Raw genomic sequence first — 21642 nt, 5'->3', positions numbered from 1 at the left:
TGGACTTGGCATTCCCTGATAGCAGCTTTTCCTTGGGCACTGATGAAGATCCCTGGACAATGCAATCGAAGCAAACCATTTGCTTTATTCACTATGGCAGCTTAATTCAGAAGCACAGTAGACTCACCTCAATTTTCCAGATGTTTAGATTAGAAAGCAGATCCCAACAGAAATTTCCATTCTTATCCACTCCGCTGAACCCAAAGCCAGCTGCATTATTCACTGCATCAGCTATGGTTTTCAAAACAACACATTAGGATATGGAACAAAAGTCATATTGCTACTTTGAAAGATACCAATATCTGTTTAGCTTTAGGATGGGGAAATGGAGATATGCAGTAGCTTCCTTGGAAAAGGAACCAAAAAAAATTTAAAGAAGCTGGTACTATTGTGACTCAGAGAAACATTATTGGCTTTGGTGACCTCAATTTTTATTCATTTATTTTTATTCTTTCACTAGCATTTAGTGAGCACCTGCTAAGAAGTCGCTAGATACTCAAAGAATACAAAATGAGAATAAAAGAGAAAGAACCCAAACAAAGCAATAAAATGGAGGATTTAGTGACCAACTTGTCATAAGAGAAAGAGAAGTTGAAAGTGCACAGAAGCACAGAAGCAGAGACCAGAAGAAACAGGGGACCCCGTAGAAGTCCAAGAGCTGACATGTAAGATGGCAGGACATTAACTGGTAAGATCGCATTAAGTCAGGAAGAGAACCAGCTCTGAATGAGAAAGTGGAGCTCATTCTGAACATATTAAGTACGACATGTCAGTAGGATATCAGCTGGGGCTGCCAAGCTGCAGTTAGAAAAGTCTGGAATATAAGAAAAGGAAAAGAGTTAGAGATGTGAGTTGGGGGGCAGCTGCCATAGAAGCCACATGTGGACACAATACCAAAGCCATCCTACTCATAAAGCCAGTCTAAAAACTCCTGTCGCCAACTTTGACTTCACTGAATGACAAGAAAATGTCCCCCTGCAGTGAGTATTACCTTTCTAATGAGCTCCTTAATGAAATTTTTGTAAACAAATATAGACCTGATAAAATCAGTATACTTTTACTATGATGACAAAGGGGCTAATTTTTCTCTTTTCATTGATCTTATTTCAAGTTATTAGATTTTCTCTAAAAATAATCAAACTCATTAAATCACAGCATGGTAAAGTCTTAGATCGGAGATCTTGGAGAACTCTTTCTTTGCCGTAGCTGTATTCATTCAGGTTCCACAGGAGTTCAAGCCCAACTCGAGATGGACTTCAGAAGGACTTCAGAAGGACTAAAGGAAAACAGCCTGTTCTATGTCTGTCTCCTTTACTTCTGGCATAGTGGATAGTTTGTTATTTATCTTACACATGGCTTCACTGTAAAACGATATGGTTTCTTTTAGAAGAAATAGTGAAAAGTACTGAGTCCTTCTACGCCATTCTCCCAAGCTGACTGGATGAAAACTCAGTGAAAAAAAAAATAAAGAAAAACAAGTGAGAGTGTGCCAGTTAAGAAACAAATTGTTTTAAATGTGTGGGCAAAATCTGTGAATGACAGGTCATTCACTGAACTGGAAGAAGAGCACTTGAGGTCTCTGTTGACAACTAAAAACAGGGCTGGACTGACCATGCTGGGACCAGCATAGCAATCCCTGAATCCTTTCTCCCATCTCCAGCTTCAGCTATGACTGACCTGGCCAGATCTTAAAAAACAAACAAACAAAAATAATAATTATTGTGCACACGTGCATTTATTATCTTTTAGGATTCTGTAAATTACAGGCATTTCTCATTTAACGCTTACAGTGGTGTAAAGATAGTCATTAAGGGCGGGCTCTGGAGGCAGATCTCCTTGGTTCCTATCTCCACTTGGCAACAGAATAAATGCATGGTCTTGAGAGAGTTGTCTAACTTCTAGAAACCTATTCGTTTGAGTATAAAATGGCCATAATATGGTACCTATTTTAAAGGCATGTTGAAGAGATTAAGCCAGTCCAAAACTGGATTTATATTGTTCATGGCTCTAATATATTATTACAGATAAAATGATTTGGACACCCATATTGTGGAGTTTGTGATCTTTAGAACACAACCTGGGCCAAAGTTTAGTCTAACTAGTAGCGGAAAAACAACCAGAATTATATGCCAAGTCCAAAGAAAATTGCTGTATTATTTCAATATAAACAGTAACTAGAACTAAGCTATCACAGTACAGCTCAGCTGAGATTCATCAAGAGGCCAACTTTAAGGATTAAATTTATAATCATGGATAATTACTACATCAATTATATGTAAATGGTGTTTTAAGGAGCTGAATAAAACAATTATTTGGTTAAGTAGTTTAACTGTTCCCTGTTATACTATTCACTGCTTCTTTATTCATAAATAATACACAGGTTAATTTCAGATCAGCCCATGAAATCTAAACTGTAACGAACTTCAAATTGAGGCCATACAAATTAATGAAGTGCATCTACAGAAGCTACCAAAAAAAGATAGAGGAGTAATAAAGAGCCAAGTCCACAGAGAAAGCTATCCACAGAAAGGTTATTTCTATACTCCAAAAAGCTGGGATATTCCCCCCAAAAAGCAGAACAATGCCAGATACCCCCAATTTCCTGCGACCCCCCACCCCACTTAGGTCCCCTGCAGCGCAACCCACCTCGTGTCAGATTTTCCCTATGAGGCCATGGAATGGCCTTTCCTCCTTAAATCAAGAGCTGATTTAGTCCAGAAGCCAGCCCATAAACCCTGGGATACAGAATATGGGAGCGGAAAGGTAGGGAGAGGGGAAGAGAAAAGGAGGATAAGTGAGGAAGAAGAAGATAGTAAAAGGAGTGATTCTCTCAATCTCTCTCACACACACACATACACACTCAGGTTAAAGCAAAGTGAAAATACTAATGCACACAGAAAAATATGCCTGGTGTTCCAAGTAGGGTTCCAACCACAGCAGGTATAATGCCTACTCACTAAGGAAATTGTTTTGAAATAATATGGCAACTGCAGAAAAAGGAATAAGATACAAGGAGATTTTTGAAGGCTTCTCCAATAACCAGTCCATGTTTGTCGTCATCTTTGTATTCCCACCCTGGGACAGCTCTTGATGCGTACTGCCTAGTTGGTATGAACATACAGAGTGTAACAGTCTTGAGGGCAGAGAAGATGTCCTAACTTTGGATTCCTCATAGCACAGAACCTGGTACTCAACTGAATGTGACCAGAAAACAAAATCTCCCACACTGCAAATTTTAGAAGAGCTCTAATTCAGACCTCTCTGGCTAAGTGTTACATAAATACCACGTTGGACTGAACTTATCCCCGAACACTTAGACCCTTAAAAATAATTTGGACCGGGAAGTGGGAGAGGTTGGAATGGGAGTTATTACTGTTTAATGGATACAGTTTCTGCTTGGGGTGATGGAAAAAGTTCTGGAGTTGGAGGGTGGTGATGGCTGCACGACCACATGAATAAACTTAATGCTACTAAACCGTACACTATTGATGGTTAAAATGATAAATTTTGTTATTTATATTTTACCACAATAAACAAGAAACATGAAAGAAATAATTTAGTAGCCACAAACTAATTTGGGGCGAAAGCCTTGGATTATGAAATGAGAAAAGAAGAACTCATTAAATGTTATGCCCTCACCCATGAAATATGGGCCAACAAGCACTAGAATCTGAGTTTAATAATCTATCCGACTGAATAGTCACTGCTCTGTGACATCAAGCCCTAGGTCTCTTTCAGCTAAGATGTTAAACTCCCATCCTTGGAAGGGTTCCAAATGTGAAATACATACAGCTGCCGTGCCATATCAAAATCCTTTACCATTCTTGATATGTAGAAGGGTTTATTGGTTTATTGTTCCCTTTAGCAAAGCTTTAAACTTTTCCGGTCTAAAACTGTTTGCAAGGAAAGAGAAAACTTAACATTGACTAAGTTACCTCGTAAGAAAAAAATGTGATAAAACCAAATTTAGTTGAACTCTCTATTTTAAAAAAAAAAAAAAAATCACTTGACGTCAGCTTCTAAGGCAGGCATAACAATTTCTTAAAGAAAAAAATACAACCTAAATTAGTACACGTGTTGTTAAAAATTAATGTGCATCCTCTCTTACGCACAACCCCCAAAATTATCAGAAAGTCAGATCATTCCAGAATTTTTCCATAACTTTTCAAGGCACTAAATAGCCATTTGATTGGTGGAAGAAGCTTCCAGGGTAGGACGTCTGTTAATAATGCTAAGTTAATACAACAGCTAGGATTGCTTTTCTCCTTATCACACATAACTGAGTTTATGGACAGCAGGAAAGAGGAGTGCTATGTTGGGAAGCAAAAAATGACACCGGTTCAGCTGCTTTCCATTATGTATTGGGCTTTTTTTGGTTAGGTGATCCAAGCAGTCATTTTTTTCCTCATTCAGTTAGGGCCACTCCATCGAACTTACCTAACGTCCAAGCAAAGTAATATTTGGGCTTTGAGGCTTGCATGACAACATATAAGTAGCAAAGTCGAGTCGGAAAGTTTGCTTTATGAACAAACCAGTCATCAACCAGGCAGGTGACAGGGAAGGTCTTCGTGAGTGTCAAAAACAAGAGGAGGGACACCAAGGTCATGCACAACTTACGTATCACAGCTCCCTGAAAGTGGAGAGAAATAAATCAGTTTAACTATTCAGAAGACTCCAGTCAGAAGAAGACAATTTTGGCAAGGGCACATGAAGAACAAGGCTGTTCCAATAGCTCCTTTGGCAATGTTCCCTAGAAGGAGTAACAACAGGCATTCTTTCTCATGACACAAATGCCATGATGGGCTTATGTGCTATATTTAGATGCAGAATATACCCCTGACACTTGAGGACTGAATGTATCTAAAATGGAAAAAAACTTTCACCAGCAAATACCACCAGGAAAGAGTAGGTGGTTTTGTTACCCAAAACATAAGAAAAATAGATAATATTACATGGTAGTAACTTCATCAGAAAGAAAAAAACATTTGCCTTCCACTTCTATAGCCAGCAGAGCCAAGAAAATGAGTTTGAATCGCCAGCAAAGAGGACAGAGGCTTAGTTAAGGAGGGACCTGGGCATTTGATTAAATGTCTGCACCAAGACACGGCAGGTTAATAGAAAGCTTTAGAAACCTTCCAGGATGGATAAATGTAGCCTGCTCTGTGGTTAAGATGTACTGACATTTTAAATTCCTCAGGATGGAGTGATTTTGCCCAGTTCCCCTGGCATTCCAGGGAATGTCATTTCACACCAACACGATTATAGTTCCTAACTTTATAAAAACAGACTACTTTTATTTGTAATATAGGGATAGCACTGGCACCTCCCCCAGAGGGTGGCTTGGGGTTTAAGAGAATATTTACAAGGTACTAAGAATGGTGCCTGGCTTCCAGTTAAATGTTCACCACAATTAGCCACTGAAGGGGCACCAGCTCATGGGTGCCAGACCCCTCCCATCAATGTGTTTTTAGCCAAAAGGCAACCTCACCACTTCAGTTTCTCTGCACATAAAAATGCAAGAATCTCCTTGGAGAGTGATGTTAATTAAGACTCTCTAATAATATTTTCTAAATAAAAGCATGTAACACACGAAAGCACTACTGTGACAGACACTGCCTAGAAACACTTGTGGTTACTTTGATGTCTCATAGCAATGGTGACTTCACTCCTAGATTGTTTCAATAATGCAGTCGGAGCTGAAACATTTTTCTAACCATAAAGTGCTGAGAGGAGCCAACTGTGTCAAAACTATCTGAAAATTCATGCTTAATTAAAAAATCACTTAAATTTTCAAATACTTAATTTGCCTAGCCTTTAACCACCATTTATGAAATATTTAATTATCCTCATTTTCTCTCTTATCCAATTTTCCCCATTCCTTCAATGACAAATTTCCCTTAAATATAGGATATGATCTAAATAAATTTAGCAAATTTGTAAAGTTCAGTAAATTATCCTATTGTAGACTAATTGGAGATTAATAAAATTCAGATTAAAATTAAAATATTATTTCTAAAAACCATATTAAAGCTAAGCAGGGTCGGGCCTGGTTGGTACCTGGATGGGAGACCACCTAGGAAGACCAGGTGCTGTAGGCGTAAAAAATAAAGGATTGTAAACTGACAAGGTTCTTGCAATCTGTGAGGTCAACCAAGGGTTGACTCGCCTGAAAAATAAGTAAATACATACATACATACATACAAACCATATTAAACTCTCCCAAAGTCAATAAAACCAAGCTTTGGGCATGTCAGGGTAAAACCGGTTTTACCCTGCAATAAGCAGGCTCTGCAATAAAAAACATATTTATTCTGGTTCCCACTTCCTCCCCCTCCACCTTTTATGACATATTACCTTTGGCCAAACGTGAAATTCTATTCATAAAGACAAACACTCGAAATTGAATGTGTTAACTAGTACAGTGCCGAGCACATCATAGGCACTAAATATTGGCTGGTTGATTAATGGATTGATTGCTTTAATCTCCCAGCCAATGAGCTCCTCTGGGAAATAAATATCTGCTGCTCTAACACAGAGAGCAAATAAAATACCGATACTGGTATTTTAAACAAACGGGGGGCGGTAGGGGCAGGGGTTATTGGACAAATTTTCTGGTAAACTGTTTGGCTTTCTAAATTAGAACAATTATTAGTGAGAGTCAGCCCTGGCAGCAAAACTATTTTCTGGACCTCTGGGTAAATCTTGGCACTAAAAACTTACAGTGGGAGAAGGTTCTGGCAGGCTGTGGAAATCTTTTTGCTTCCAGTTCACTTCTAGCAACTTCATATGTGTATGTCTCCCCTCAATGAAGGCTATATAGTCCTTGAAATTGTTACAAGGGCCAGCTATGACACTCATGAAGTTGAGAAGGTAGCTTAAGTATTCCAAAAAAGAGGGTTTTACTCTGTGAAAATAAAAGTAAAAAGTTAAAATGTCTCCAGTATTTAATTTTTCTTCCATACTTGCAAATAAGCAAATCGTAAACACAGGTGTTATCTTTATAGTTTTATTAAACATAACATGATCTTGTTCTGTTTCTCTAAAAATCTGCTTGAGCGAAATCTTGTTGAAAGTAAGTTAATGAGACCAGTGGCTCCGAGAAGGTGCAGCATTCCGTGGCACCCTCTGCTGGCCAATCACTACTATACACACAGAGGGTGGGGTCTAGGGCAAAGGCAACTCTGAGGCTAGGAAATGCTTTCTCATCAACCTTAGCTGTCTACAGGAGAAAATGAAGGTAAATATCAGGCAGTGTGGGAACCTGACCTATTGTTAGCTGATTGAGATGCTTTGAAACGGGAAAACTACCTCCTGAATGCCAAAATAAATGCAAAACAAATGATGGGTGGAACCAGTTTCCACTTGAAGAGGCCACACAAACTACCGCTGTAGAGTCTCATCTGTTTTGGCATCCAGACACGAGGTCCTGAACAACAGACTAGAGTGGTGGCAGGGAAGAAATTCGGTAGAAACCAGATCTGTATAGTGTTTTAATGGCATTTTAAGGGGCATGTTCTTCCAGCAGGCTAGAATTGTGGGGAAAGGCTTTCTAAAATCCGATGGAAATTATGCCCTAATAGCATTTACACTCCCATAATGCTTAGCAAAGAAATTGATTCATTAGACTCTTCCAATGGTTCTCCATTGCTCCAAGTCCCAATTCCTTAATGAAGGAATGAAGTTCTCAATCTCCTTGCCTCCTGGGACCCACCCTCTTCCCAGTTATCTTCTACTACTCTCCAGTAGGAACCCTTTTCCATGGCTGCAGCACCATCCTCAGTATGCTGCCCCATATGCCATTTCCACTCCCATGTTATTTTCCTACTTTGTATAGGCTCCCTTCCTCTCCAACACCCACCCTCTTTCTACTACACATCAACACTGGCCCAAGGCCACCTTCAACCTTTAGCCTTCCTCCTTCCTCCTTCCTATTTCCAGCCTGTATCTTTTATATCGCCAGCTCTATTTCCTATCATTTTTTTCATGCCGGCATTTAATCATACTGATATGTATGTATCTAATTGTTTCTTGAGGACCCAAAGACACATCCCAATAAAAATAATTCTGGAATAAATATAATAATCCCAGTGAAGGAGAATCCTACAAAACTAATAAAATTACAGATCCATTTACTCTTTGGCCCAGCAAGCAATCCCACTTCTTGGAATCTATCCTGTACCTATGCCCAAACCTATTTAAAATGACCTGTGGATAAGGTTATTCACAGCTTACCATTTGCCAAGCCAAAGACTGTTAGACAAACCAAGTGTCCATCAATAGGAGATTCGTTAAACAAACAATACTGCATTCATAAATGGAGCTTATATGCATATATTAAAAATGAGGAAGATCTCTAGATACTGATATACAAAAGGCTTGAGAAGAGATTGTTAAACTTACTTTACAGCAAGTCGATGTTGCTCAGCAGAGAGGTCTTCAGCTCTTTGACCTAGTCCTATAGAAAAGAAAAAATTTAGAAATAAGATGTTTGAAGTGAAGTAGATAACTAATTCTAAAGGACTTATAAAACTCCTTCAAAAAAGGTGATTGATTTTTGTTTCATAAATCATAAAGGATTCCTGTATTCCATTTTTTAATAAACGCCCTGATCAAAGGGCTACCCGTAAGTACAACATGTGAGAAAGTCTCTCCAGATTCTTATGGAGAGAGAAGAATTCATGGGTTACTCTGATTTAATTCGCACAGTATAGCATGGATCCCAGAGAACCCTCCACATCTGCTATAATCCTTACAACGCTGTATATGTTTTTGTTCCTATATGAGAGAAGTAAGCCTGCCTTTGCAGCCTGCATCAGCGTAAATACCGCTCCAATAATGCTCGGTGCAGATACCTGGTACAAGCTAAGAGCATGGGTGTAAAATGTAATGCGGAAAGGAATAGGGGCTTTCCTCTTCCAAAACCCAGGAAAAGTAACCCTGAATGCAGGGAAGACACAAAAGAATTATCAGGAGATTTTCTTCTTTTAAAACTCATCCATGCCAGACAAACTCCCAACCAAATCACATTCGTGCTGCCCATAATATGTATTTGTTAACTTAGCATCAAAGAAACTGAAGTGTTATTTCATAAGCGTTAGAAGTCAACTTTAAAACTGTATGTTCAGCTAAGACTGATACGGTCACAAATCATAAAGTCAACTCAAAAACATGCCTAAGAGAAGGCAGAGTGGTTCAGGAATTTACTTCCTCCTTCCACACACAGGAAGAAAAGACAAAGGCAAATAAACATTTTGCTGCATGTAAGGGATGTTCCAGAAAACAGGGTAAACTGAGAATGCTTACAAAGGTAAATTTAGGCAAAAAGCCTTTCAAAAAATTTTTTAAATAACCAAAAGGCACTTTTAAAAAAAAACACACATTTTTCTAAAATCTCATCAAATAGTACATCTCTGGAAATCCCAGAAATTACTTTTAGCTATTGATTTATGTCGCTAATGTTAGTCTACAACCACAATACTGCGAGTGAATTTTCAGATACAAAAACATCAACCAAATCACCCCAGCCTGCCCAGGACTTTCCCAATTTCTACAGTGAAAGTCTCACATCCTGGGGAGCCTTTCAATTCTGGGCAAACCAGGACAGTCGACCACCCTAGAAAGACTCCATCCTTTGTATAAAATTACCTGATTCTCTACAGAATGACTGAGTCACCAAGAATGAACTAAGAATACACCAGGTCACAATGAAATTAAATCAGTTTCCAAGCTTTAAGGAAAAACAAAAAGACTAACAGAGGTTGTAAATCTTCTCAACCTGTCAACACATAAAGAAGTTTCACCAGTCAGAAAGCATTTGCCAGAAAAGCACAAATCCCCAGAATATACTTTTAGGAATTGCACCTGCCTCCCCCGGAACCCAGTTTTAAAAGTGGAAATCACCCTTTCTGGCCATTTTCAGGAAGGGCCTAAATAAAAAAAATGTTCGGTTTTAATACAAACAGAAGATCCTTTCTTCTTTCAGCTTTTTATAGATTATTTTCTAAACCAAACAAAACAAAAAAACAAACCTAGCATCCAAAAATGGTTAACTAGCCAATGTTGCTTTTTATTACCTCATGAGTTCCTCAGAGAGTAAACCAATGAAAAGATGCCATTTTTTCTTAACAGATTCCAAATAAAGAGTAAAGCGCACCGTAAATTAACTTAAATTTAAAACATTGTAAAAGTAAACAGAAAACCTACTGTTCTCAATGCAAATATTTCAGCAAATGTAAGCTACAGATTCAGGAGGGAAGCAATAAATAATAGCTGGGAAAGTAAAAAGCTATGATTAAAAAGGCCTGCAAATTTTGGACAAGATATAGCAAGATCCGCCAGCGCTGTCTAAACTGGGGACTGTGTCTAGTGTATAAAACAAAGTCAGGCTCACACACTTGGAACAAAAAGAAGAGTCGTTTTTCTTACCATCATGAATTTGGAATGCCAAGGTTGTGATCTTCTGAGTGACAATCATCAGAGGCCTAAAAGGAAGACAGGAAATAATCAAGATTGGCAGAAGTGCCACTGAAAAAAAACTTTTATTCTATTTCTTTGCATGATGATTTTTCCTTTTAGATTATTAAGTAAAATACAAAAACATTGAATTCAACATAAACAATTTTTACTTTCCTTCCAAATCACTTGAAATAAGTAGATATAACAAAACTGAACAACAAGATCACACTAGAAAGTCCCTCTTGAGCTGTCACTCAAAGCATAAGTTCTAGGACTGTCCCCATCAGCATGGCCAGCAGACTGTTAGAAATGCAGGATCTCACATTCCATTCCAAAACCAGAAATTAAGAATCTACATTTTAGCAAGATCTCCAGGGATTATGAATGCACATTAAACTGTGAGCAGCACTGGTTTGGGGTACATAATCCAGTGTCCTGTTTCCACCTGGATGAGATATGTATTTTGGCTCTAATATGCTCTGTTCTAATAAAGGTGATTCTTCCATGCACACATGGTAAAAGATACACTGGTAAAATGCAGCTGCCTGTAAATAAACCACTGAGTGACTAAAATATAACACCAATCTCAATTTGAAAAAAGCCAACATGGTTTTCTTGATATAACACCAAAAGTACAAGTAACAAGTATCATTAAAAATTTTTCGTACTCCAAAGAACACACATCAAGTGAAAAGACATTTCACAGAATGCATGAAAACATGTACAAATCATACATCTGTAAGAGACATGTACTAGAATATACAAAGAACTCTTACAACTCAAAAATAAAGACAAATAACCCAATTGAAAAATAGCCAAAAAATCTAAAGGGTCATTTCTCCAAAAAGATATACAAATGGTGAACAAGCACATGAAAAGATGCTCAACAGCAATCGTTCATCAGAGAAATGCAAATCAGAACCAAAGAGATACCACATCTCAAGCAATAGGATAACGAGAATCCAAAAAAAAAAAACAAAAAACAAAAAACAACTATTGGCCAGGAGGTGGAGTACTGGAGTGCCGGAACCCTCATTCATTATTCGTAGAAATATTAAATGGTGCAGCTGCTTTAGAAACAGTCTGGCAGTTTCTTGAAAGGCTAAATATAGAGTTACCATATGACATGGACCTTGAAGAAGCCAGACACAAAAGACCACATATTGTGTGATTCCATTTGTATGAAATGTCTAGAATGGGCAAATCCACAGAGGAATGAAGTAGACTGCTCATTGCCTAAGGCTGGGGGGATTAGGAGGAAATGAGGAGCGACAGCTAATTCATACATGTTTCTTTTAAGGGTGATGAAAATGTTGTAAAATTAATTGTAGTGCATGGCTGTACTCTGTAAATTTACTCTGTGAATTATATTAAAAACCACTGAATTGTATACTAAAATGGGTGAAATGTACAGTATGTGAATTGTATGTCTAATAAAGCTGCAATTTTTAAAATACACCTGTTTTTCCAATTGCCTACCTTAGTTTAGTGCCTTTAGTAGCTCTATTCTTGCCCAAAAAGACAAGATAAAATCCCATGGCTCTACCTACCATATTTTCCTTCAAACCTACTGGTTTTCTGATCTCCATTTTTATGGCTTCTTACTGAATTTGCCATTTCTGATCCATATGGACTGACAGCTCATTTAAATGGAATACTGAGGCTTTGATCAATGTTCTATGGAGGTGTGCCTGGGATGACCCCAGGATGCCACACAGCATCTGTGCCCTGAGCTGAGGCCAGGTCCAAGTGTGTGGGAGGATGAGATCGGACACAAACCATCTTTAGGTCAAGTCTGATGTGTATTAATTGCACTTAGCTACTTCTTTGTGAGTCCATTTTCCTCTTTAATTCCTCTCTTAATTCCGATTTTCCATCTCTTTAAAAAAATAACCACATAATTTCTTAAACTATCAACATAAGTTAACAAGATAAAGTATTTTAAAGTACCAACAAATACCCTTCAAAATCTGAACACCTACACCAAATTGTATATCTTACTTGCAAAAGCCCAGTGGCCAGTGGCATCGCTTGAAATAAGATTCCAAATGTTGTGTGAGGCTAAGAGAAGGGGAAATGAGTATGACTGCAAAAGGAAAGGGCACCTGCCAGGACGAGAGAGAAGTAATTGTGGCAAACAAGGAGCCTCCAAGGCAGTCATTCTAGAGCAGCAAGACATGCTCATAGCTAACAGTAACATGACTACGCTCTTTTACATTGGAATAAAAACTGCTCTTCCAAAACACTGAGGTTTGGGTCCTAGAAATAAGGACTACATGGAAGCTTTCTATAAGACCAAGTTGGATATATCTTTGCAGCTCACCTTCTCAATACTGGCCAAGATCTCTGACCCATAATGCATAATAGATGCCAAGCGCTCTTTTTCTTGAAAGGGATTGCTCTAAGCATCACATTCAAGGTAGTTTCGAGGATGACTTTCAAAGCCATTCTTTCAAAGAATAGTTTTCTCTCCAAAGACTTTTTGCCTTCTTCCTCCCCCCACCGCCCTCTGCCCAAAGTCCTAGGAATCAGTAATAGGACCTCGGCTCCCAGTCTCCCTTACACAAATGTCAAGTATAGAGTTTTTAAAATTTGAGGCACACTCTCTGGTGACTACGCGATTTGCAAACCAAGTAAGTTTGCAATTTAATTCAATTTAATTCATAACTTCATTTTTAAAGGGCCTAAAAAATAAATATATCAACAAAGACCAAAAAAAATGTGTCATGGAATTCGCCTACCCTTCTGTCTCTATAGAAATATAGCATTTGTTTCCTCTATCTGGGGTTGGATTTAATATATTCTATAATTAGGCACATGTTCAGCAAAGCATTTGGTAAGCGATATTCACACATGCAGTGGCCATAAGAACACACCTCTCAAATTGGTTCTGAGGGAGCATAACTAACTGGCTCCAGCTGCGCCCTCTGATTCTACCACCTCGTTTGCACTGAGCCCTGCCTCTAAGCTAATGACTGAGCACAGCAGGGGACCCAGGCAGGACCCTCTCTACAAGGAGTGGTACTGCTATACCAGGGGAATTTTAGCTCAAAGACTTTCCCATTGAACTTGCCAAAACTTTCTTAGAACTGCATTGCAGTCAAGACCTCTCTTCCTTCCGTCCCCCTCTCGTCTCAGGGGTCAGACATGTATTCCAACCAATGGTTCTCCCACCCTCATCCAGGTATTTGCCTCCTGGTTCTCCCTCACAGGCATTTCACTCTACAAATCTCTTATACTTCTGTTCTCATCTTGGCATCCACTTCTCAGAGAACTCAGAGTAATGCAATACATAATACTAAATAGCTAGATCAATGCCCATAAATAACAATTATTCAATATGAAATCTGCAACACTGAGTCGATGTAAAAATTAAGTCTTTAGGAAAAAATGTCCCTTTTTGGAACGAAAATATTAGCAGCTATTGATCAAATATTGTTACATCATCATCCAGACTATACATTCAACAATACACTGCTTCTGTTTTAAACATCTAAAAAGGTTTCTAGCAACCTAAGAAACAACTCACACATAACATCGTGGCTTTATAAAACACAATACACTAATAACTTATGAAAAAGCAGATCTAAAATCCACAAACCAGAACTAGAACCCATTCACTGAAAGGAAAGAAGTTATAATTCTCCAACATTCTTACTTTTCCAGGGGCATTAGGAGGAGCACTCCGGGCCTTTGCTCTTGTTCAAAGTCTAAGATACTTTTTCACTGATCGATTTATTTAAACTTATGGGTAGATCAGATGCCAAACTGAGATCGCACAAGTTACTGAGATTCGAGAGTCAAATCTGTAGAGTTACTGACTTAAGATAAAACACAAATTCGTGTTGTATTTCAATCAAAACATAATATAATCTAATACATGTCTGTTGGTTTGTGGGTGGAGCTCATGCTTTCTTTTTGTGAAAATGCAAACCCAGCATACACAAGCACACACTACCAGCACAGGAAGGACACAAGAGGCTCCTTGATGCAGCCGAAGAACTTCCTTAGGACAATGAGGCCTCTGAACTTGAGCTACACTCAGATTTTCTACCTCCTGAGAAGTATGCCCTCTATCCTCAGATTTGTACATGCCCGCTGTCATGGGCCCTTCACTTGAATCCATGGAAACCATCTGACCAATTTGAAATAAGGGTTGAGTTCAGCATGGCTGAGGTAGGGCCACTCTGTTTTTGTCCTATGAATTTTTTTCGTAATTTAAAAAAAAAAGGCCAAAGAAAATCTTTTTTCTTCCTGCACCTATAATTATTAGTTGAATTTGGATAAGGAAATATAGGAGGAAATGAAATAAGTAAAACAGGCAGTTGGAGATGTGTTTAGAATCACAAGAAAGACAGAACAATGCCATTCCTCCCACTCCCACCCCAGCACATACACAAAATCAATGCCTTCTGATACAGACTTTGGGCAATGTACCAGAAGTGGTACTCATTTATCCATTTCGATTCCCCATATCAACTCTCAACAAAAAAATAATCCATCTTTAAAAAAATCAAACAAAACTCAGTTCTGAGCAATATTCCAAGGAGATCTACCTGTTTTACCTTAATCTTTGGACCTAAAGTGGTTAAGTTCTCTGTCCTGGTAAAGCTAGGATGGAACAATGAGATAATTCAGTCATCAAAAGAGCCAACCGATCATAGAGCTGGCTGGCCAGCTTCAAGCTAGATCTAACATTCAAGGATCTTATTTTCCCCAACCAGTCATTTTAGATCCAAAAAAATGAGACTTTATATTTGTATTACTTCTTTGTCTACAATACAAATCCACATGTAATCATACTAGGAAAGTAAAGAGTCCTGCGAGTATGAAGTTTGGCAGGCTGGGAGAATATGAGCGAGAACGACAAACTTCCAATCAGCTGCAACCTAGGCTGGGGCTGCCATCTTGCAGAATAACCAGAGGTGCCAAAGATACAATGCTAATTGTGCAACCCGTAGCTGTGACCCAGCCATGAAGGAACAGAGGAGTACCTCCGCACTCACTCTGCTTCTGCCCTGCTGTACCCCCTGCTTCCTGGATTAATGAAGAGGCAGGTGATGATATTACAACTTTAGGGCAACGTTCCCAAACTCCTATCAACTGTGCCAACCTTGGAGAAGAAAACAAGGAAGGACGTTCTTAGCTCCATCAGGCTTCCTAGGGCTGCACCTAAAGGCAGTGGGAAGTCCTCTGGACTCAGAGTTCGTGGTATCTGTTCAGAACCATCCAGTGGTCAATCTGAGTAGAATGGGCTTTTCATCTTTCCACTTATCTTTTCAAAGATTTCATCTCTATCTTTAGCCCTCAACAACAAAATCACCAGTTCTCCATTTTAACAAGAACCCATCAAATATACTTCAAATAACTTACACTTGTCTTCAAAATTAAACTCAAAGTGACTATGCTAATTATTGAAAAGCTGGCAGCAGCCTAACAGAGAAACATGAAATAAGCTAATCTTAAAATCTCTTTGCAATATTTTCTTTTTTCCATCTTACAGAACACAATTATTTACACATACTGAGCTGGTTAGATGGAGTGATCAGAATGTCGTAACAGAGAAAAACATTTCCCATGGAACTAACAATACAGCGAATGATCACCACCACTAGCAAAAGAGTGCAGGCAATTGATTTCTATTTTGGGTAACAAAAAAACACAATAGAGGAACAGGGAACACAAACTTCTGTAAGCTACAGTTCACCATAATATGCATGCAAATATATTTAAATAACATTTAGGATTTCTCATTATAATCATATAAAAGAAAAATTATTAAAATCACCAATAAAGCACCCCCTACAAAACCAGTCTTAGCATCTTTATTATTTCCTTCCACTCTTTTTCTACACGTCCTTATTCATAAAAATGTAATCTCAGTACATGTATTTGTTTTGTGGTTTTGATTTTCCTTTATCTTGTAAGCATTTTCCAGTGTCATTATTTGAAGACATCTTTTTCAATGGATGCATTTAAGTACCACCATTTAATCATTCACCTCTTTTGGACTGTTTAAAATGCTTCCAGTTTTTCCCTAATATTGACAACAGTTGAACATATTTATGAATAAATTTCCTTAAGGTCACTAGGTTCCTAGGATTTTATCCTATTATAGGATATGAACGTTTAAAAAATTCTTTTGCATGTGGCTTTCTACTTTTCCCAGCACCATTTACTGAAGAAGATTTCTTTTCTCCATTGTATGTTTTTGGCTCCTTTGTCAAAAATTATTTTCCTATATATATATGTGGGTTTATTTCTGGGCTCTCAATTCTGTTCAATTGGTCTGTGTCTTTCCTTTGAATTTCTGTAAAATCCACTGTAACTTCTCTTTTATTTCTGATTTTGTTTGTCTGTTCTCTTTTTAACTCAGTGAGTCTAGCCAGAGATTTATCAATTAGAATGAAACTAGATTGCCATCTGTCACCATACACCAAAATTAACTCAAAATCGATTAAGGACCTGAATATAAGACCAGAAACAATAAATTGCATAGAAGAAAACATAGGTACTAAACTCATGCACCTTGGACTTAAACAGGATTTTATAAATTTGATCTCAAAGGCAAGGGAAGTAAAAGAATAAATGAATGGCACTATATCAAACTAAAAAGCTTCTGCAGAGCAAAAGAAACCGTCAACAAGGCAAAGAGGCAACCAACTGAATAGAAGATATTTGCAAACAACACCTCCAGTAAGGGGCTAATATCCAAAATATATTAAGAACGCATACAACTCAACGAATTCAGTTAAAAAATGGTCAGAGGACCTGAACAGAAACTTCTCCCAAGAAGACATACAAACGGCCAACAGACACATAAAAAATTGCTCAACTTCACTAGCTATTAGGGAAATACAAATCAAAACCACAGTGAGATACCACCTCACATCTGTTAGAATGGCTGTTATCAATAAGACCAGTAATAACGAATGTTGGAGAGGCTGTGGGGAAAAAGGAACCCACATATACTACTGGTAGGAATGTAAACTGGTACAGCCACTATGGAAAACAGTATGGAGTTTCCTCAAAAAGTTAAGAATAGAATTACCATATGATCCAGCAATCCCTCTTCTGGGTATCTACTCCAAAAATTTGAAAACATTTATCTGTTTAAACTGCATCATTATTCATGGTGGCCAAGACACGGAAACAAGGAAAGTGTCCTTCGATAGATGATCAAAGAAGATGTGGTACGTACAGACCATGGAATATTACTCAGCCATAAGATGAAATACTGCCATTTGTGACAACATGGATGAATCTTGAGATAATCATGCTCAGTAAAATAAGTCAAAGTTGAGAGCCATATGACTTCAAGCTGTATGTGGCATATGAAACTGAAAGCAACAAATGAACAAGACAAACAAAAACTCATAGACACAGATGATTTAGTGGTTACCAGAAGGAAAGATGGGGAGGTAGAAAAGGGTAAAGGGGGTCAAATACATGATGATGAAAGTAGATTTCACTTTGGGTGGTGAATATGCACTGCAATATACAGATGTATTATGGAATTACACATTTTAAACCCATATAATTTTATTAACCAATGTCACTACAATAAATTTAATTTGAAAAAATGTACTAGGCCACAAAAAATATCAATTGTTTAAAATGTATAGCTCAACTGCCTTCCAGAGGGTTGTACCAATTTATACTCCCACTAGCAGTATATAAGAGTTCTCATTTCATAATGTTTTCAAAAACACATGGGCAACTCAAATTGCCAACATGATGGGAGAGCAATTATCTGCCTGAATCTGGCCTAGACTGCAAAAAGGAAAGTTCTTGCTGCTCCCCTCAAAAGAGACTTGATTTGCTCCCTCTGTGAGAAAAAAAAAGAATCAGTTCAGTATCACGAACTTAAAAGGAATCAGGTACCAACTTTATTACAAGCAATTGTTGAGTTTCCTCCAGAAAAACGGTACATGTTCTAATATCTTTAATAGTCCACATTCACAAAGAGAACATGGAGGACATTCACCACTACATGTACTGATATAAATTGTATTAGCAGCACTAATAAAAATGTATCTCTGTGTTAGCCTCATCATTAACACCAGTCTAGCCCATGAAAACTTGATTACTTGCATAAAAAAATTTAAGCACCAAAATAAAGTACAAAGTTGTGTTCCCCCAAATTAAAAACATGTGTGTGTGTGCGTGTGTGTGTATATATATATATATATATAGTTTAACATAAACACTAATCTAATCTCACTCCATTCAATTCCTGTCTGTGTTCTTATTCTAAAGGTGTATAACATATGCTAGCACTTAGGTTTGCATGCATGCTCAAAAGAGAATAACTACCACATCGGACTGCTTTAAAACACTAGGTTCAATTTCAGAATACTACTTTATTCTTCAACAGAATCCTAAATATTTTTATCCTGAAATAAACAGCAGTGTTAAATTCCATTCTGAAGGAGAACCTGTGGTTGCTTATATGCTTGTAATGAGAACAAACTGGTAAAGAATCTCTTTAATTGAAATTTGTAATTTAAAACATCTTGCCAATTTCAGGTTGTATGTACCTCTCCAGTTATGTTAACAGACATTGTCCAAGAAGATGGACTGACTTCAGTGAGGCACTGTGCATTTATGGTGGCAGAGGGAAATGTTGCTTAATAAGGCCCTATAATTTAAACAAACAAACAAAAAACCACACATACCTCTAAGAATGTACAAAATGACCACACAGCAATTACAGAACTAAATCACATGCAATTTACAGGTAGAAGATTTTTTTTTTGTATGCTTTTCCTAACAGCAGTGTCCTTTCTAGTTCAAATATTCAACCATTTTGTGGGTAACATCAGAGATTTCTTAGCACAAGGAGATCCAAAAATGCCAGAGAACAAACATCACTTGAGGAAATTTATGACTGTGCTGCTGAAAGTAAAGTTGACAGGAACCAATTTCCATCGTCCCCTAATGTCAAACCCCAAATCCACCATGTTCACAAACATTACTATTAACCACAAATGCCCTTTATTTTTCTCTTTGGTAACTTTCCACAATTGCGATTATACTAAAAATGGTGTAACAATCATTCAAAAGTTTATGGTTTTATTAATAAAACCAATGGAGAAGGTATGACAAGAGCAGGGAGAGATGTGACCAAAAGAGGCACCTTCACTCTGCATGATCAGGAGTAGGGGACAGTTGTTAGCTCATCAACAGATATACAATCATGAAACAATGTGTATTAGTGTCCTAGAGCTGCCATAACAGATTACCACAAGCTACGCAGCTTAAAACCAGAAACTTACTGCCCCACAGTTCTAGAGGCTGGAAGTCTGAAATCAAGGTGTTGGCAGAATTGGTTCATTCTGGAGGTGCTGAGGGAGGATTTGTTCTGTGCCTCTTCCTGACTTCCTAGCTGACAGCAACCGCTGGAGTTCCTTGGCTTGTAGCCAAAAACTCTCATCTCTGCCTCCATCTTTACATGGCCTTCTTCCCTCTATGTCTGTATCTCTCATGGTCTTCTTATAAAGACACCAGTCAGAATGAATTTAGGGTCCACCTTAATCTAGTGTGTCCTCATCTAGTTACATCTGTAAAGATGCTATTTCTGAACAGGGACATATTCTGAGGTTCCGGGGGAATACTAATTAAACCAGTACATGATGATATGCTTACATCTGAACTTTCTATATAAATTTGAAATAGATAACTGTACATTCATTCTACAGTCTTTGCTCACACCTATCTCCTCTAACTGTGTCAATACACAGGGTTCTCAATCGATGTCTGCTGAATGATGAATGAATGAACCTTTGGATGCCAGACCAAAGCCTTGGAGTGTGGATCTACTGAATGATAGCATCTCTCTTACATAAATCCCCATCCACTCTCTCCAGTCATTTCCTCTAACATGAACTGAGAAGGTAAAAGTAAAGTTACTTGCAAAACGATCCAAGTGCAAAACTTAATTTTTATAATCCTCCCCCACATCCTTTCAGCATTCTCACCCACATTTAATTCAACAGCTATTAATTTTAATATACTAACTTGTTTTGCGGCTTTCCAAAGGACCCAACTTAGATTCAGAGAAACCATTTTCTCTCCTTTCATATATAATCAGAATATATACACACACACACACACACACACACACACACACACACACACACACACAAACTGTAATAAACAAGTTTGGAAATAAACACATACGACACTAGTTAAGCATACAAATGAATTGATGAAAGCAGAAGTGCCCGTTTCTGCCAACTACAAACACTCCATGCACCAGGGTCTCAGTGAGTATGATTTAAAGGCAGCTGGCAGCACCAGCCATTGAAAGCCAAGTGCAAAGTCCTAAATGCAGTAACTGGAGGTCGAGGAAGGGGACTGGGAAGGGGGTGGTGGCAATCAGGGAAAGCTTTGTAAAGCAGTAATCTTTTAGCTGGCTCTTGGAAAATGAAGTAAAAGATTTCCACCTAGACAAGGATGATAAATGCTCCTCTAATCAGTGGAATGAATAAGGCAGAGGCAAAGAAACATGGACTAACCTAGCATGTGTGTGGACCACAATGTTTTGGCATTGCCGCCATCTGCAGTGCAGAGTGGGAGGAGGAGACAGATGAGGCAGCTCCAACTCATGATGGAGTTTTTTTGATATTTTAGAACCTCATTCTGGTTGGTATAGAGACCATAGGCTGGAAAAGGGGTAGGAAGAAGGATGGCCAGTTAGGAAGGTTACAGACATGTGGTGGTCCAGGGTGGTGGCAGTGGGCACACGTAGCAATGGATGGAGCATAGTGACAGCCAGCCTACAGACCTGATAGGACCTGGTGACATAGGATGTGGGTGGTAAGAGAGGGTGCTTTCTGGGACTTCCATAGGCACCTGTCTCACATTCTTGTGCTCTTGCAGAGCTGTATCCTCTGCCTGAATATCTTTCCTCCTGCCTAAATGTCTGTGGCACCTGGCATTGTACCTACCATACTGGGGACTCAAAAATTGTTGCAGAAATGAATGAATGAATATATACTTTGTGCCCTAAAAAGAAAAGACGATATAGATGAGAAATAAGTAATAATCTACTTTGGGCTAAAGTCAACATTTTTTGTTCAATATCCCAACCAATTATGACTGAGGAGCTGTTTGAGGCTTCTAGAAACACTGAAAAAGAACTGAAATACTAAAGTATTTAATTCATTCATTTATTGAACACCT

At 38.2% G+C, this 21642-nt stretch overlaps 1 protein-coding gene across 4 annotated transcripts in view; it reads right to left on the bottom strand.

Moving 5' to 3' along the window:
• Nucleotides 1-21642, bottom strand: part of MBOAT1 (membrane bound O-acyltransferase domain containing 1) — a 102899-nt gene that overhangs the window by 23579 nt on the left and 57678 nt on the right. For 3 of the 4 annotated variants that reach the window (XM_006909234.3, XM_025044903.1, XM_025044904.1), the window contains exons 5-9: nucleotides 10426-10481; nucleotides 8401-8455; nucleotides 6721-6904; nucleotides 4438-4630; nucleotides 128-231 (exon numbers count right to left, since the gene is read on the bottom strand). In XM_006909234.3, coding sequence (XP_006909296.1) covers nucleotides 128-231; nucleotides 4438-4630; nucleotides 6721-6904; nucleotides 8401-8455; nucleotides 10426-10481 — 592 coding nt within the window. The remainder of the gene's footprint in view (nucleotides 1-127; nucleotides 232-4437; nucleotides 4631-6720; nucleotides 6905-8400; nucleotides 8456-10425; nucleotides 10482-21642) is intronic. The other variant, XM_015587288.2, reaches the window with a different exon arrangement.

The sequence above is a fragment of the Pteropus alecto genome, unplaced genomic scaffold (assembly GCF_000325575.1).
Source record: "Pteropus alecto unplaced genomic scaffold, ASM32557v1 scaffold121, whole genome shotgun sequence".
In the NCBI taxonomy this organism is placed as follows: Eukaryota; Metazoa; Chordata; class Mammalia; order Chiroptera; family Pteropodidae; genus Pteropus; species Pteropus alecto.
The sequence above is the reverse complement of the archived record's forward strand: the minus strand, read 5'-3'. Positions and strand labels throughout refer to the sequence as shown.